Raw genomic sequence first — 16,296 nt, 5'->3', positions numbered from 1 at the left:
CCGCCAGGAGAAATTTCTGAGTGCAAAGCCAGGAGTAACCCCCGTGCATTGCTGGGTGTGACCCAAAAAGAGAAAGAAAAAAAACCTAGACATAGACACACGGATAAAACGACAAATCATTGTGGATATAAATCAAGTTTATTATCAGTCCCATTTTACAAATTAGGAAACTCAAACCCTGAGAAATGAAATAAAGACCTTACACAGGGGTCATGACAGGCAAAGCTGGGGTGGGGTCGGGGCCTTGGAGGGCCTGGTCTGCCCGGACAGGAGAAGCTGTGCGTTCAAGCCCCCTCCGCCTTCCCGCACCCGGGCACACAGAGGCTGTCCTCTCGGGTGTCGGGGTGTGGCTCTCGAAGACGAGGGGAACCCAGCGCTTGGGGGCAAGAGTCGTGCTGACCAGAGCCCTGACCTGGCAGACACTGGGTAGCCACCCCCGTTCCTGCAGCCAGACCTGGGCCCACTGGGAGCCCCACCAGCCTCTTGCCGCCCGCCCTCCTCTGCCCAGCCCGAGCCGCTGTGTCTCAGAGACACGCAACTCGGCCAGAGTATCTGTGGATTCGGGTTAGGAGGGGAGATGCGGCGGCCACGCAGGGCACTAGTGGCACCGGTGGCCCCGGGCCTGGCACCCTCTGAGGGGAAGGGAAGCGGCCAGGGCTTCTCTGCGCTTGCTCCCAGCACTGTGAGGGCGTTAGCTTCCCTGTCTTGCTCTTCCTGTCTTTCCCCTTCCATCTGAGGACACCCCTGCCCGGGCAAAGAGCCGTGCCATCTCCAACCCTCACCCTGAACCTGCAGGCCCGGCTCACCAGTCCGAGTTTCTAAGAAACGAGGTGCTCTGAGCATCAGGCCAGAGAAGAGCGAGCAACCCCAAATGGTCCCGGTGATAGAGGGACGTTCTCCCAGGCCCTAGCTGCTTCCCGAAGGGATGGAAACGGACGGGGGTAGCCCCAGACCTCACGCTCTTCCGAAAGCCCAGGAGGCCTCCCGTGCTGGGGGCGGGGACCAGAGCTGAGCCACGCCTGTCTGTGGACGTGGCTGCTTCCTGGAGCCCGGGGTGACACGCCAAGAGCAGCTGAAACAGCTCAGCCACTGCCCTGACTGAGAACAGGAGGGAAGACGACAGAATGGAACAATCTTTAATAAAACTCCCATAGAAAACTCAGTCACGAGGCGGGTCCTCCGTCTTGCTGCCGGCCAGGGGGCGCGGGGCCGGGGGTGCCCCGGTCGTCTTTGGAGGATAAGCAGAAGGGCGGAGGGTGCTGCCCCTACTCAGAGAGTGGCCGGTCACTCGCACATTCAGACCAGTAGTTCCTATTGCACATATTAACATTATTTGCCTTCTAGCACCCTAAATATATGGTACCTCAACAAATAAATTAAAGAATTCCACAAACTATTTCAATTGGAACGAAGACCCTTGAAAAATCACATTATTACAAGTTTTAATAAATACAGTAAGAACAGCTGGCATTTTACTAAAATACTGAATTTTAGCTATGGCGTTGAATCCATAGTCTCCTTTTTATTCGCTTTCTGCCTTGTGTACGTTTGCTCAAGTATAATGCTCTGTGAAGTGAACACTTTCACAGACACCATGTAAAAACTGTATTAATATGTGCCTCCTTACAGAAGCATCTGGAAGAACTGGATCATATAACCAAAAAGTTGCTTAAGAAAAAGCTCTGCTTTTCGTAAAACTTTAAAACACAGACTGAAGATCAAAGAAACATCTTTTCATACAGAACTCCCACGAGAAACACTGTAAATATATATGCAGCATCGTTATTATTTGCCTTACCAGCAGATTTTCAGCAAGTCTGGCTGGGATGATGCTATTATGGTGATAAATAACAACAAAATAATTAATGTTTCCACAGGTTTAAAAGATTTCTTTTGAAAAATAATCATAATTTCAAATTATATTATAATTTGTAGTTTACACAATTTAAAAAGGGAGGGGGGGGGGAAAAACTTTTCAAGCTTCATTTGTAAGATCAGTCCCCAGGTGTGGATAAATTGGCTGAATGGTAACACTTAGTCACAATAATAAAATGAAGTATTTACACCTTTCTGGAAAAAGTACCAAATACTTTTTTTTTTTTAAGAAGAAAAGAAAGAGACAAAAAAAAAAAAAAACAATCTTAGTAGCATTCCTTGGCGTGCAAAGTCAGCAGGAAATGATTATCCATAATGTTGACAGTTTCACGATGAATCTTGGAAGCATCCAGAAAGCAGAGGGCGGTCGTCGGGGTTGTTCGGATCAGGTTCTGCGGAATGCCTGGTTCTTCACCGAACTGAGTTTCAGGACTTCCTTCCCTTTTGGACATCTCTGGCAGGGTCCTGTCACTTAGTGCAAGAGCAGGATGGACGGGGCGAGCGGCCGGCGGCCGGGGCCGAGGTTAGGAGCGGTAATCCTTCCGCACGGTGTGCGCCATCCAGTTCACCTTCGTAGTCCAGCTTTCCCTGAGCGCCTCGTCGAATTTCTGCTTGAACTGTTTGAGTGCCTCTTCTTCACTCTTCCCTAAGGCCAGGGAATCCTAACAGGAAGAAACACAGCGGGGTTTATCTGGCTTCTCCAGCTGGAGAGACAGCACAAGTGCTAAAGCCTTGTAGACAGCTGATGCCAGTTCAATCCCCGGCACCGTCTGGTCCCGCTAAGCACTGCCAGGCGTTAACAGAGCCAGGGGTAACCCCCACCCGTGCCAACAGGGGGGAGGATGGAGTCTACGTGGACAAAAACCAACTGCTGAATGGTTCCTGAGGATGAAATACATGCCGACTGCAATCAGACAACGCCACACGGCTGCTTGCCAGGACACACACAGGGAAAGCCCAGCTGGATTCGCAGAGGAGGGAGTGTGTACCTTCAGATACTGGATGTCCTTGACGGACGTGAGCTCAGGGAGGCCCGCGGTCAGCATCAGTGCAAAGAGAGTGATGAAGAGATTCCCGTGCCGCCGCAAGATCAGGTACGCGTCCTCACAGCACTGCCGGAACCTGGGGACAGCGGGCCAGAGAGCAATGTCGGGGGGGGGGGGGGGGTGTGTGGTGTGTGTGTGTGTGTGTGTGTGTGTGTGTGTGTGTGTGTGTGTGTGTGTGTGTGTGTAGGGAGGGGTCTTCGAGTGAGTCTCGGGAAGGGAAGAAGGCGAGAGGCAGCTCTACGCTTCCCAGGAGAGCGCGAACATTCGCACCATTCTAAAGGCTCATTTCTGATTTTAACTTTTCTACAAAGTGTCTCAGGACTAAAATTTACAGAAAAAAAAACACCTTTTAATATCAGTTTTCCCCCCAAGACAAAATCAGCTAGATAAGGGAGTGTAGCAGGTAAGGCAGTGACCTTGCACACAAGGCCCTAAGGCTGGTTTGACCCCTGCACCACATATGGTTCCCCCGAGCACCACCAGAACTGATCCCCAAGCACAGAGTCAGAAATATGCCCTAATTACCACAGGTGTGGCCCAAACCCAGAACAACAACAAAAATTCTGTAATAAAAGGCAATCACACCTATATGTTTTATTTTATGGGGAAAAAAGGGGCAAATTAATTGACTATTAAAATCCTATAGAATTAAAAAAAATCCTATAGAATTTCAGAGTATATTTTTATCCCAGATTTGTGGTCTGTCTGCTGTCTCCAGAAATTAATGCCCTTAATGTCCCTAAGACAGTGTCAGATCAGTTTGTTTATTTATTTATTTATTTATTTTGCTTTTTGGGTCATACCCGGCAATGCACAGGGGTTACTTCTGGCTCTGCACTCAGGAATTACCCCTGGCGGTGCTCAGGGGACCATATGGGATGCTGGGAATTGAACCCGGGTCGGCCGTGTGCAAGGCAAACACCCTACCCGCTGGGCTATCGCTCCAGCCCCTATTTTTTGCTTTTTGACCCCAGCAAGCCAGGGTTATTCCTGGCTCTGCACGTAGGAATTACTCCTGGCATTTTGGGGGATCATATGGGATGCTAGGGATCGAACCCTGATTGGCTGCATGCGAGGCAAACACCCTACCTGCTGGACTATCGCTCTGGCCTTGTGTCAGATCCTTTTAAAGTCATATTCCACCCTGTCATTTGACTCTTTGCTCTCTCTTCTTTAAAACAGACTTTTCAGGGGCTGGAGCAATAGCACAGCAGGTAGGGCATTTGCCTTGCACATGGCCTACCCAGGTTGGATTCCCAGCATCCTTTATGGTTCCCTGAGTGCCGCCAGGAGAAATTACTGAGTTCAGAGCCAGGAGTAACCCCTGTGCACTGCCGGTGTGGCCCAAAAAGCAAAATAAAATAAAATAGACTTTTTAGGCAACCATCAGATTTTGTCTCCCTAATTTTTGCTTTGTTTTTTTGGGCACACCCAGCAGTGCTCAGGACTAACTCTGGGGTCTGCACTCAAGGATCACTCTTGGAGGGCTAGCGGGGCCGTATGTGGTGGCAGGGATTGAACCCGGGGCAGTGAGCACACAAGGCAAATGCCCTGCCCATTGTACTATCCTCCCATCCTCCCTAATCTTGCCAAAGAGAAAACTGTGTCCAGGGGTCTATTCTGCAGAAAGCCAGGCAGAACTAGGAGTGATGGTATTTTATACGTATAAGCACACAGTATGAGTTGGTCACATCACTTACCGCAAATCACCATAATCCCTGAAATGCAATGGTTTTGCTCTTACTTCAAGACAAAATGAAGATAAGGTAAGAAAGGTGCCCGGAGCAGAGCCCATTAATGCTCTCAGAACCTGGGCTCCCTCTCTGCCCTAACTTAGAACGACAGCAAAACCCCTGACCTCAGTGTTGAAAAACTCCCTCAATGACAGGTGAAGGTAGGAAGTGTTCTGTTGGACCAAAACCCAGTAACTCATTCCAAATCCCCACATCTGTGTCTTCTCTCTGAGCACGTCTGAATTAGAACATAGGCCTCAGTGGCGAGTTCCCCCAAATTCCTTCTGAAAGCAGAGTTTACCCCCAGACTTCCATCCTCCCAGCTAAGAAACACCAGGGCAGCTGGTCACCTGAGTCTCGGGCACCAGGGCAAGACTCACCGGCCAAACTTTTCAGTGTTTCCTGTTTTTCCTTGTTGAATCACGTGGATGAAATCATAGGTAAGAATGAAAGGCACTCGCTCTCTTTTAATGCCAAATTTGGACTTGAAATTTCCAAGAATGTGTCCAAAGTCGATGTGGAAGAGCTGGGAAAACAAACAGAATGTCATCTCCCTTGCACGGGGGGCTCCATGCAGGCACAGGGCCCATCTGCTCTGGACTCTGCTTTTCCCGGCACCTGGCGTTTCCTTTCAGCACCCCGTCGTTCTGGGGTGGCGATGTCTGCGATTCCTCGGGGGAGTCGGGGGTGCTCTCCTGCGCAGCCAACAAGCGGTCAAGCCAGGGCACTGCACACGGTGCCCGAGGCACCACCAGGGCTCACTGCTGAGCACAGAGCCAGGAGCAGCCCCTGAACAAACAGAAGCGGGGGAGCACGCCCCCTGCCCCTTGCTCCTGATGGCCTGTGCTGCTATTTGTTTGTTGTTTGGTTTCCTTTCTGTTTGCTGTTTCTTGGGTCTCATGTGGCAGTGCTCAGCGCTTACTTCTGGCTCTGAACTGAGGAGACCCTGCAGGGTGCTGGGGATTGAGCCCGGGTCAGCAGCGTGCAAGGCGAGCCCCTGGGTGCTGTGTGATTGCTCTCTTCCATGTGTGCTACCCTTAGGAGGAAACTTTTCTCCACACTCTTGCCTGTGTGTTCCCTGCCATTCGCCTCCAGTTTTCTCAACAGCATCCTTTGACTAACGCCACTCCTCCTAATCTTGTGGACATAATCCTGCCTTACTTGAGGTCAGGATTTAATGATGCTGTGCTGATACAATGCTATGCAACAGTGTGTGATGTACCATAACGTTCAGTCAAACCAATGTTCAATAGTTAAACTGTTCACACCACGTAGGTCCATTTAAAGCCAACCCAAACGGTGGCGGTATGCTAGGACGACGCTTCTTTTTATCCTCTATCCTTTTCCTGAACAAAAGAGTATTATTAGGGGCTGGAGCAATAGTACAGCGGGTAGGGCATTTGTCTTGCAAGCGGCAGACCCGGGTTCGATTTCCAGCATCCCATATGGTCCTCTGAGCATGGCCAGGGGTGATTCCTTAGTGCAGTGCCATGAGTAACCCCTGTGCATTGCCAGGTGTGACCCAAAAAGCAAAAAAAAATTAAAAAAAAATTTAAAAAAGAGTATTATTATTATTATTATTATATGATGAGGAGGATTTTGGGGTGTAGGTGGTTGGGTGAGTGAAGATGAACATTCTATGATGTTCTGTAATTCAAAGTACAAATCTGTAATTCTTCCAGAACTCTCCAACAGCTTCTAACAGCATGGCTCCAGTCAGGCTCGCCGGGCTCTGACGCCAGACCGCTGCACGACCATAACCGGGAGCCCCTGCTCATTCCTCTCTCCGTTGTTTCTGAGCCCCAATCACGTCTGTCTCTTGGTTTACACCAGGGCTTGCAACACAGGCCTCACTGGTATCTGGGGCCTGATCATTCTTTGCTGTGGGATTCTGTCGCCTACTCTAAGGATATCTGGCAGAAGGACCCACTCCCCCTGCTGTTTCTTTCCCCTGGTGGTACACGGGGACTGTATGTGGTGCCAAAAATCAAACTGGCACTGGCAGCATGTGGGTTAAGAGTCGGTCTTAACCACGCAGGGCACCGCGCTGTCTTCACTCTCTGTGCTGTCTCTCCTATTCCAGGGGATGCACTTAAAAAAAAAAATCATTATTAAAAGTATTTTATTGGGTTTTATAAATATATTTTGGATTTAAGTACTGGTTTTTAAACAAAGAGCTAGGGATATGGGGAACACTGGTGGTGGAGAACGGGCACTGGTGGAGGAATGGCACTCCATCATTGTATGACTGGAACGTAATCATGAAAGTCTGTAAGTCTGTAACTGTCTCATGGTGGTTCATTAAATAAACAAACAAACAAACAAACAAACAAAGAGCTCTGCGTGGTACTGTCTGTGTCTAATAATCATGATCCCCAGGTACAAGATCCCCGTGAGAAGGCTTCCTTTATGGCAGCGGGATCGCCTGCATGTGGGGGGAGCGAGGCTTCACCTGTCACCAGCTGCTGGTGGACCGGATCTCCCGAGGGTGCTGGCGAGGGTTCTCAGCCACCCAAAGGCATTTCCCAGACAGCAGATCCCAAACCTCGGCCATGCGGTCAAGGAGATGCCCTTTTCGAGAACTAGTGTCTGGAAACGTCTCTCTTCTACCTCTCTGCCCACCATCTCTCTGCTCGTTGTATGACTGGAACATAGCGAGCATACTCTCTGCTCGCTAGAGAACTGCAAGTCTGAAATCGTCTTCTAGCTCCACTAACTCCTCGGTCCCCGTGGCTCCCGGGGAGTCCACTCTTCTCGACCAAGCCTGGGATGGGACCAAAGGCACCTCTGGGAAGGTGCTGGGACTTTCTCTGCACACGACACACTGGGAAGACGTGGTGAGGGGCCTTTCCGTCCACTCTAAAGGACTTCTGTGCTCTGACTGAACATTCGCGAACATCAGTCTTGAGAAAACACTCTCCTTTTTCAGTGATATATTTCACATTGTCAGGGCCACAACTGGGGTACTGGTGCAGGAGCCCCGGGGGCTGGGGGTTGTACACGTGGTACTGGGGATTGAACCCGGGGTTCCTGCATACACACCACATGCTCTGCCCTAGGGACCGGATCTCCCTGGGGGCCTGGAGGGAGCTTGGCAGCGAGGAGCCGCCTGCACATGTGATTTCTGGCTGTGTGAGCAGGGCCCGTGCAAGTCCCCAAAGAGCGACAGTCCTGGCGGCCTCAGGTGTGACAGTACCACCACAACAGGGATGTGAGAGCCAAACAGAGTGAGCAGCCCGCAGAGCGCAGCTGCGAGACAGCGCGACAGGCTGGGGGCTACACGCTGAAGGCCCTGGGTCCCACCTGGAGTGACCCCCGAGCACTGAGCCATGATGTATCCCAAGCATGCCCCTCCCCAAACAAACAAACCACAAACCCAAAAGCCGCCCCAAAGACAAGATTACCCACCAAGGACTAAAGCCCACCCGTGCTTCGGCATGAGACCGCTGCAGCTGGGCCCTTGGCGGCCTGGGGCGTGGCTCACCTGCCCGGTTTTCTTGACCATGATGTTGTCACTGTGTCTGTCGCCAATCCCGAGGACGTAAGAAGCTACACAGTAGCCGGCACAGGACAGAGTAAACTCCTCAATGGCTCGATCCAGGTCATCCCTGCAAAATAGGGTGGGGGGGAAATATAAAGCCACGGTCTTTCAAGTGCACCTGCCTGGGATGCAAGTCAGCCTCACAGCCGTGCCCTCTGCGCCGTGAGGAGCAGCACAGGGTGCCACACTGCCCGGGCAGGCGCCCCGACCACCCCAGCGGTCTGTCCTGGGCATCGTGCTCCAAAGGGGCTAAGGGCCAGCTCACACAGAAGCATCATCTTTCCTCGACGATACTGGGAATTGGAGCCTTTCTGGCCTATGCTCAGAATTCAGTTATTTAAGAGTTAGTACAGTTCCAATCACTCAACTCACTGACTTAAATCAGAAGCGCATCACAGAGACCCCCAAAGAGACAAAAGACTCAAGATATGATCCCAACTTGGAGGATGATTCTTAGGTCCTGGGTCCTGCCGGTAATCAAATTCAAGCCTGACTTCAAAATCTTCAGTGAAAAATACTTGCAGAGTATCTCCTCCGTGAAACATTCCTTCAGGGCTGGAGGGAGAGCAGAGTGGGTAGCGCACTGGCCTTCCGCACAGCTGACCCGGGTTCCATCCCCGGTCATCAGCCCCCTGAGCTTGACAGGAGTGATCCCGAGTTCAGAGCCAGAAGAGGCCCCCCAAAAAGAAAGGACGGGAAGGAAGGGGACGGCAGAGGAGAGGACAGGAGGAGGGAGTGGAAGGGGAAGGGAAGAAAATATTCCTTTAGAGCCTCTGGTTTAGAGGGTCCGCAGCACCCTCACTAGAAACAAAGCCTTTTTCACCGGAAGAGCTGTTTCCAAACTCAGTTCTTCGTACCACAGACATCTGCTAAGCCCCTGGGTTCACACCTGTCCCAATAGCTGCAAAACTCCCATGCTAGTCACTGAAACCCATTCTTCCCTAGGGCTCTGATCCAGGTGAGAGCACGACCCGGTGCTGGGCCCTCTGTAACTTTAAGGAAGATCTGCCCGTCATTCTGCTTTTGCCGGGAAGGAAGCAGAACGCTGGGGGAGTGAGGAGTCTAGCAGGGGGGTGGGGGGGAAAGGGGGTGGAAGGGGGATGTTGTCTGCCTGGCCGGGAAGGGCTCTGCGCTCACCCGGAGTTGTACTCCTTCAGCCAGTTCAGGAGGGCGTCTTTGTTGAAGGCGGCGGCGGCAGCCACGTTGCTGCTGTTCAGCTGAATGTCAGCGATGGTTTCCGAGGTGCTCACGACCTCGATGAGGCCAGAGCGGTCTCCGGTTGCTAAGCAGCCGTAAGGCAGCATCCTGGAAGGCAAGGACCAGCACGGAGTCACACAGGTACGCATTCCATAAGGTTTTCACTATAAGGTATTCGCTGAGGATGCTTTTTAATTAATGGGAGCATCTTTGTCATAAGGGGGTTAATGTTGGTGTCAAACAGCAAGGTACGAGTTCTGCCTTCTGTTGGGGAGTCAATCTCTTGGGTCAACAGGTTATTACTAGAATGTAACTACGTGCTAAATGTGTAATCTTTATCTAGCTATTCTAGGCAGTAGAACACGTTATTTATTCACACAGGCAGATAATAAGCTAGTTAGCAAATAACGGTATTTCATTTTTGTTTGATTTAGTTTTCTGGGGCCACACCCGGCTGTGCTCAGGGCTGCTTTCTTGCTCTGTGCTCAGGGATCACAGCTGAAAATATTTCATCTCACTCTCAGTTTTGGGGAAGTTAACCACCCTTTGTGCAGCATCTAACAGGAGCCACAGACAGACACTTTTGACACTGCCCTGAGCACGGCACCTCCATCCCCTGGGCTGCTTTAAAGTCATTGTGATTGGCTTGCTCTTCAAGCCCGGGTTCCCCCGAACACTTATCTTCTTGTCTTCTTCTCTGCTTATTTTTACTCTAGAGAAGCCTGTGTTCTCTCTTGAACGTGTATTTCTTCTTTCTTTCCCCTTACATCTTTATCAATAAGTTTCACAAACACGTTCTTGCTTCTCACACACACACACACAAAATCTTCAGTCTTTCTTTCCCTTATCCGATATTTATTTACCTGCTTTGGGAATATATAATCTAGTACTTCTCAGTTTCTCCCACCACCTTAGTCCAAGTTACAGTCCACTATTCAAGAGTTCGCTAATAGGGGCTGGAGCGATAGCACAGCGGGTAGGGCGTTTGCCTTGCACGCGGCTGACCTGGGTTCGATTCCCAGCATCCCATATGGTCCCCTGAACACCGCCAGGAGTGATTCCTGAGTGCAGAGCCAGGTGTGACCCAAAAAGCAAAAAAAAAAAGAGTTTGCTAACAGGTATCTGTGGGCCTGAGACGGCTCACAGCACATGCTCTGACACAGCCATGGCTGTGACAGTGGTTTGAGTGCCTGCATCCCTGTACCATATATGGTTCCCTGAGCACTGCTAGGAGTGAGCCCTGAGCACAGAGCCAGAGTCAGCCCTGAGCAAAGCTGCTGTGCCCCCCTTCACAAAAAACAAAACAAAAATCATGAGCTCGGCTCCCTTTCTCACTGGACAGTCTCCTAAGGGCATCAGACACGATCCATTTCAAGCACATCAACGATTTCTCTGATCAACAATTCTGCTGTAGCCTTCCACTCTAGATGGCGGCTTTGCATGGCTCACAGGGGCCTTTAAAGTGGTCCTTCCCGCCAACAATTTTATTATTTTGTGCTTCTTTAAGTACTTTCCTAACTCTAGAAATAGAAGATGGGAGCAGAGTTGTCAAACTAGTAGTCTGAACTGGCATGAAGTTGCTTTGCATCTACGTTATTCATTTCTCCCTCCTTCAAAAACAGTGTCCACACTCCAGGAAAGGCAGCAATGGTGCGTGAATCTTCTTCCCGTCACCCTGGCCACGTGGCGAGAGAACACGGGAAGGCCGCGTGGCCCAGCCAAGCGCAGGCGCTCACTCTGCTGCATTTCCTCCCACCCCACTTCCAGTCCCAACTGGGCAAAAGTTCAACAACTTCCTCTGCAGAAGCAGGCGAGGATGAAAGCACTCAGTGTCGGGGGGATGCACTGCTCACAATGGGAAGGAAAAAACACGCCTGTCCGAGAGACAGTTTACAGAATAGAGCCGGGGACAAACACCCACGTGTTTGCCCTGGGCCGGAGCGACAGCACAGCGGGGAGGGCATTTGCCTAGCATGCGGCCTACGGGGGTTCGATCCCCGGCATCCTGTATGGTCCCCTGAGTACCACTAGGAGTGATTCCTGAGTGCAGAGCCAGGAGTAACCCCTGAGCATCGCCGGGTGTGACTCAAAAAGTCAAAACAAAACAAGACCCGTGTGTCTTATAAAAGCAATGGCTAGTGGGGCTGGAGTGATAGCACAGCGGGTAGGGCGTCTGCCTTGCACGCGGCCAACCCGGGTTCGAATCCCAGCATCCCATATGGTCCCCCGAGCACCGCCAGGAGTAATTCCTGAGTGCATGAGCCAGGAGTGACTCCTGTACATTGCCGGGTGTGACCCAAAAAGCAAAAAAAAAAAAAAAAGCAATGGCTAGTAACGTTTGCTTGCCTTCACAGGTTTCTATAAAACAAAGAATATTCTGGAGAGAGAAATAGCAGAGATTCTCCATGGCTGGGGGTGGCAGCCCATAACCCTGTACTGGCCACGTACAGACAAATTTCCTTTGGCCTTGACTCAAGACATACCCACCCTTCACCCAACCCTCCCGTTGCTGCCATCTTCTTCCTTCACCCTGCCGAGACAGCAGGCACCACTGTCGAGGGAGAATGAAGCAAAGGAGAGCAACCCCTGCCTGTTCACTCACATGCAAAATCACAGTGAAAACTGCTGTCAAAAGTCACTATCCTGTGTGTGTGTGTGTGCGTGTGTGTGTGTGTGTGTGTGTGTGTGTGTGTGTGTGTGTGGTGCAGGGGGACTATAACTCTACCAAGTAGGTTTCTATGGGGACCACCTGTCAAGTGTGGCAGGAAAGACACTTGTTTATTTTTGAGCCAAAGCGTCCAAAGAGGCAGGGTGTGTTATGACATAGTGATAACTTCTAAGTGTTCTGTCATGAAAGGTATTTAAAAAATAAAAGAAGGCTGGGGGCTGGAGAGATAGCACAGCGGGTAGGGCATTTGCCTTGCACACGGCCAACCCGGGTTCAAATCCCAGCATCCCATATGGTCCCCTGAGCACCGCCAGGGGTAATTCCTGAGTGCAGAGCCAGGAGTAACCCCTGTGCATTGCCAGGTGTGACCCAAAAAGCAATAAATAAATAAATGAAGGCAAGGGCCAGGGCCAGAGAGCAGGGCCGGTAAAGTGCTTCGCTTGCACGTGGGTGACCCAGGTTTAAAATCTGACACCCCATAAGATTCTTTAGGCCCTGCCAGGAGCGAGCTGTGAGCACAGTGGGGTATAGCCCCAAAACAAAAGACAAAGCCAACAAAAACTAAACAAGAACATGACGGCTGGATAGCCTAGTGAGGGGGATGTTTGTCTGACACGTGGCTGGCCTGGCTTGAAACCCTGGACCCACATACAGTCCCTAAGGCCCACCGGGAGTGATTCCTGAGCACAGAGCCCAGAGCAACCGCTGAGCACTGCTGGGAATGGCCCCCAAACCAAAAACAAACAAACAAAGATTTACTAAATGAAAGGGACATAAATTGAAACAAAATAATTATAAATTGAGTGACAAAATGTACAAGAGGTTTTGAGCTTTTTAAATGCTCAGGCAGTGGGCTGGGGAGAGAGTACATTTGTCCTGCAGGTGGGTGACCCAGGTTCGATCCCCAGCACCCAGTATAGTCCCCCTGAGCCCATCAGGAGTGACCCCTGAGCTGAGAGCCAGGGATAAGCCCTGAGCACCACTGGTGTGCCCAAAACCTAAATAAACAAATGCTCAAGCTGCTCTGAGCAACCACAGAAGCAGTAAACTTGCTGACAGCCAAGTATCCAGGCACAGAAGAGAAGAACAAAGAGAACGGAGAGTCTCAGGAAGAGTGGCGCACCGGCGAGCACACAGGAAATGCCAGCAGCAGTCTCAGGGAGGGAGAAGGGGCAGGTCCCCCTGCCCACACTCAGACACCCTGAGGGGGAGACCCCGCTCGCAGCCCCTGTCCCTGAAAATTCACTCGAAGCCTCACCGGAGATCCAGCCCAGCTTCCTTCCAGAGTAAGTCCATCAGACGCAGCATCTGCAGCGTTAACATATCTTGCCGTAAGTCTAAAGAGGGGAAAATTGCTTCATTGTAAGTCCTTTCTATTCTATACCGAATAACATCAATAGATAATAACACTAGTCAGGCCTAATAATACTTGGTCACATTTATTTAAATTTAAAATTGCTAATTTTTATTATGTTAAACCCAAGGCTTGCTGGTCCTGGTAGTTCAGAAATCAAATAATAAAACACTTCAAGTTATTAATCATTCTAGGCTACTATACTAGTTATATGGGTATCATAAAGCTTTTTTTTTATATGGTAAAACTTATAACAGTAATACCTTATTCCAGTATCCACAGAAATATCACTGGTTTTTAATTATTTTCCCCTTCTTGTGTGTTTGTAGGAATAAACAAGATATTCTAAAGAATCGCGTTAAGTAACATCACGCTGGGTTCACAACACTGTAACAGTGGACTCTGTTTACTACCATGTCCATGCTCACACGTGGGGACAGGTTAGGAAAGTCCTGGTCCCCACATAATTACATTCATACAGTCAAGTGGAGTGAATATCTAGCAAAGGACTGCACACGTTCATTTCTGTCGTTATAAGCACATATTCTATCATGACTTATGTTACCTTATTTATTAAAAAACAAAAAAAAAACATATAGCTGCTGTAATTCTCATGAGCATCGAGACCTTGAAGCTCTGTTACTTTTAAGTGACTTGCATGTGGTCACACACCTCCTGAGGCAGCGGGCAGGACTGTCGTCTGCTTATACATCCCTTACACATCCTTAAAGTACCGGGTCAGTGATGTGTATTAATCAAAATGCAAAGCAATGGGGGTAGCGTCAAAACGGCTATTCTAGAACCATGTGTGAAACTTTCTTTTTACATGTATTTCAAATGCTCTCTTATGGACCCGAGAGGCATACGGGAGCTAAAGCAATGCCCAGGCATGACGGACGCCAGTTCAATCACCAGTGATGCACGTGATTCCCCCAAATGCAGCCCTGGGTCACCCCTGAGTGAAGAGCCAGGAACGGCCCAGAGCACCAATGGGTGTGGCTGATAAAGCAACCAATAAAATCCCGGGTCGGAAAGATACGCAGCGGGCAGGGCACTTGCCTTGTACACGGCTGGCCTGAGTTCAACCCCTGCACCTCACACGGCCCCCTGAGCACCACCAGGAGTGAGTAAGCCCTGAGCGCTGACTGGTATGGCCCCCAAACCAATCCAAATCCTCTCATATTTCACCAGATTTTAAACAGAGAAGTAGACTTTGTCCTCTAGGGAAGAGCGGGGGGGCTTAGTTGAACAACGTATGGAAAATAAACTATACGAGTAATTTTCCGAGAGGAGACAAAAGGGGCTTGGGACAGGCCCCACTGGACCTCATGAGCACCGACGCCTGCCTCTGGCCGCCACCTGCCACATGCTTACACATCCCTGTTCAGACAAAGTCAGCTGGAAACAAACGAGAGATGCCGGGCTCGAGGCCCCGAGGAAGCCATACGCACCGTCGCCGTTCTTGAAGATGACTCCGACCGAGTCCTCGCCAAACACCTTGTTGTTGTACACCAGCCATAGGGGCTTCATCTTGGAATCCATGTACTTGCACTTTTCAACACTGAAACCACACAAGGGGACATCGGTCACTTTGATTTCGAGACACAACAACCTTCCTTGGCAGGCCTTGAGCCACGGGCCTGCCGGTTCACGTCAGGAATGACACATCTGCTCGGGGAAGCCCGGGGCAGTGCGTGGGGATGACGGGGAGGCAGCAGAGGGCTCCTGCTGACCGGCCCACGCGGAAAATCCCATCCCCCACCCGCAGCGCTCCCTGAATTCCACGCGATTAGACAGCGTGAACTGAAGTGACGCCATCTCACCGGGATACAGTTCGGAATAGAAATTCGCTCCTGGCTTCTTACGGAGGGCGCCACCTTTTTTTTTTTTTTTTTGGAGTTGGCGGGGGGGGGGGGGGGTCACACCCAGCCATGCACAGGGGTCACTCCTGGCTCTGCACTTAGGAATTACTCCTGGCAGTGCTCAGGGGACCCTATGGGATGCTGGGAATCGAACCCGGGTCGGCCGTGTGCAAGGCAAACCCCCACCCCGCCGTGCTATGGCTCCAGTCTAGAGGGCTCCACCTGGAGGAGCTGAAGCCCCATCACCTCCCCAGGCCTCTGCTAGCGGGGGGGGGGGGCCCCCTGTGGCCCCTCACTGCCACTCACTAGAGCTCGGAGAGGATCACACAGGGGTTCAGCGGCGACTGCAGGTCGGACAGGGCCTCGCGGTAGGCGCTCTGCTTCAGGCAGGTGTGCATGGCCTCCTTCCCCTTGGCCCGGTTCAGCTTCACGGCGTTCAGTTTGATCAAACTATTCAGAGTTTTTAGTTTATTGAGAGCTTCAACCTGAAAGCAAGTTTCCCCGCCACCAACATGAGTTTAGGATTAAAACAATGTGCAGGACGACACTGCCGTATGACCCGACCAAGCGGTAGTCCCCCCGGCCCCCGTGCATGCACCATGGATGCCCAGGGGAAAAACAGTCCGGCTTAGGAAAAACAAAAACACATTTTCTAAATCACTTGTTACTGAAACCACTGATTTAAAATAAAAAAAAAAAAACACTTTCTTAAATAAAATCCGAGAGAAAATTAAAGGAAGCTAGTCCGTGTAAGAAGATAAGAATGAAGCGCTGGGGTCGAGGCTGATGTGGCAGAGCACAGGCCTCGTATGTGCGAGATCTGGGGTTCAATCCCCAACAACACGCGACCCCCCGGAACCTCCCTTTTGTAGACCCAGTGACAATTTTTTAAAAAGATGAAACAAGCTACTTTAGATTTAATAAATAGATTTAATAAATGACTCATGGTATCAATTAAATCCTAATGTTCATTTTCTTTCCTGAGGTTATTCCCTCCCCATTGCCCCCCCCCCCCATCAT

At 50.6% G+C, this 16,296-nt stretch overlaps 1 protein-coding gene across 1 annotated transcript in view; it reads right to left on the bottom strand.

Annotated features, from left to right (window-relative positions):
- Nucleotides 1-119: 119 nt before the first annotated feature.
- Nucleotides 120-16,296, bottom strand: part of PIK3CB (phosphatidylinositol-4,5-bisphosphate 3-kinase catalytic subunit beta) — a 93,457-nt gene continuing 77,280 nt past the window's right edge. The window contains exons 17-24 of the mRNA XM_055127861.1: nt 15,583-15,761; nt 14,866-14,975; nt 13,319-13,397; nt 9,333-9,500; nt 8,139-8,262; nt 5,035-5,180; nt 2,865-2,997; nt 120-2,537 (exon numbers count right to left, since the gene is read on the bottom strand). Coding sequence (XP_054983836.1) covers nt 2,400-2,537; nt 2,865-2,997; nt 5,035-5,180; nt 8,139-8,262; nt 9,333-9,500; nt 13,319-13,397; nt 14,866-14,975; nt 15,583-15,761 — 1,077 coding nt within the window. The 3' untranslated portion in view covers nt 120-2,399. The remainder of the gene's footprint in view (nt 2,538-2,864; nt 2,998-5,034; nt 5,181-8,138; nt 8,263-9,332; nt 9,501-13,318; nt 13,398-14,865; nt 14,976-15,582; nt 15,762-16,296) is intronic.

Source organism: Sorex araneus, chromosome 2 (assembly GCF_027595985.1).
Source record: "Sorex araneus isolate mSorAra2 chromosome 2, mSorAra2.pri, whole genome shotgun sequence".
In the NCBI taxonomy this organism is placed as follows: Eukaryota; Metazoa; Chordata; class Mammalia; order Eulipotyphla; family Soricidae; genus Sorex; species Sorex araneus.
The sequence above is the reverse complement of the archived record's forward strand: the minus strand, read 5'-3'. Positions and strand labels throughout refer to the sequence as shown.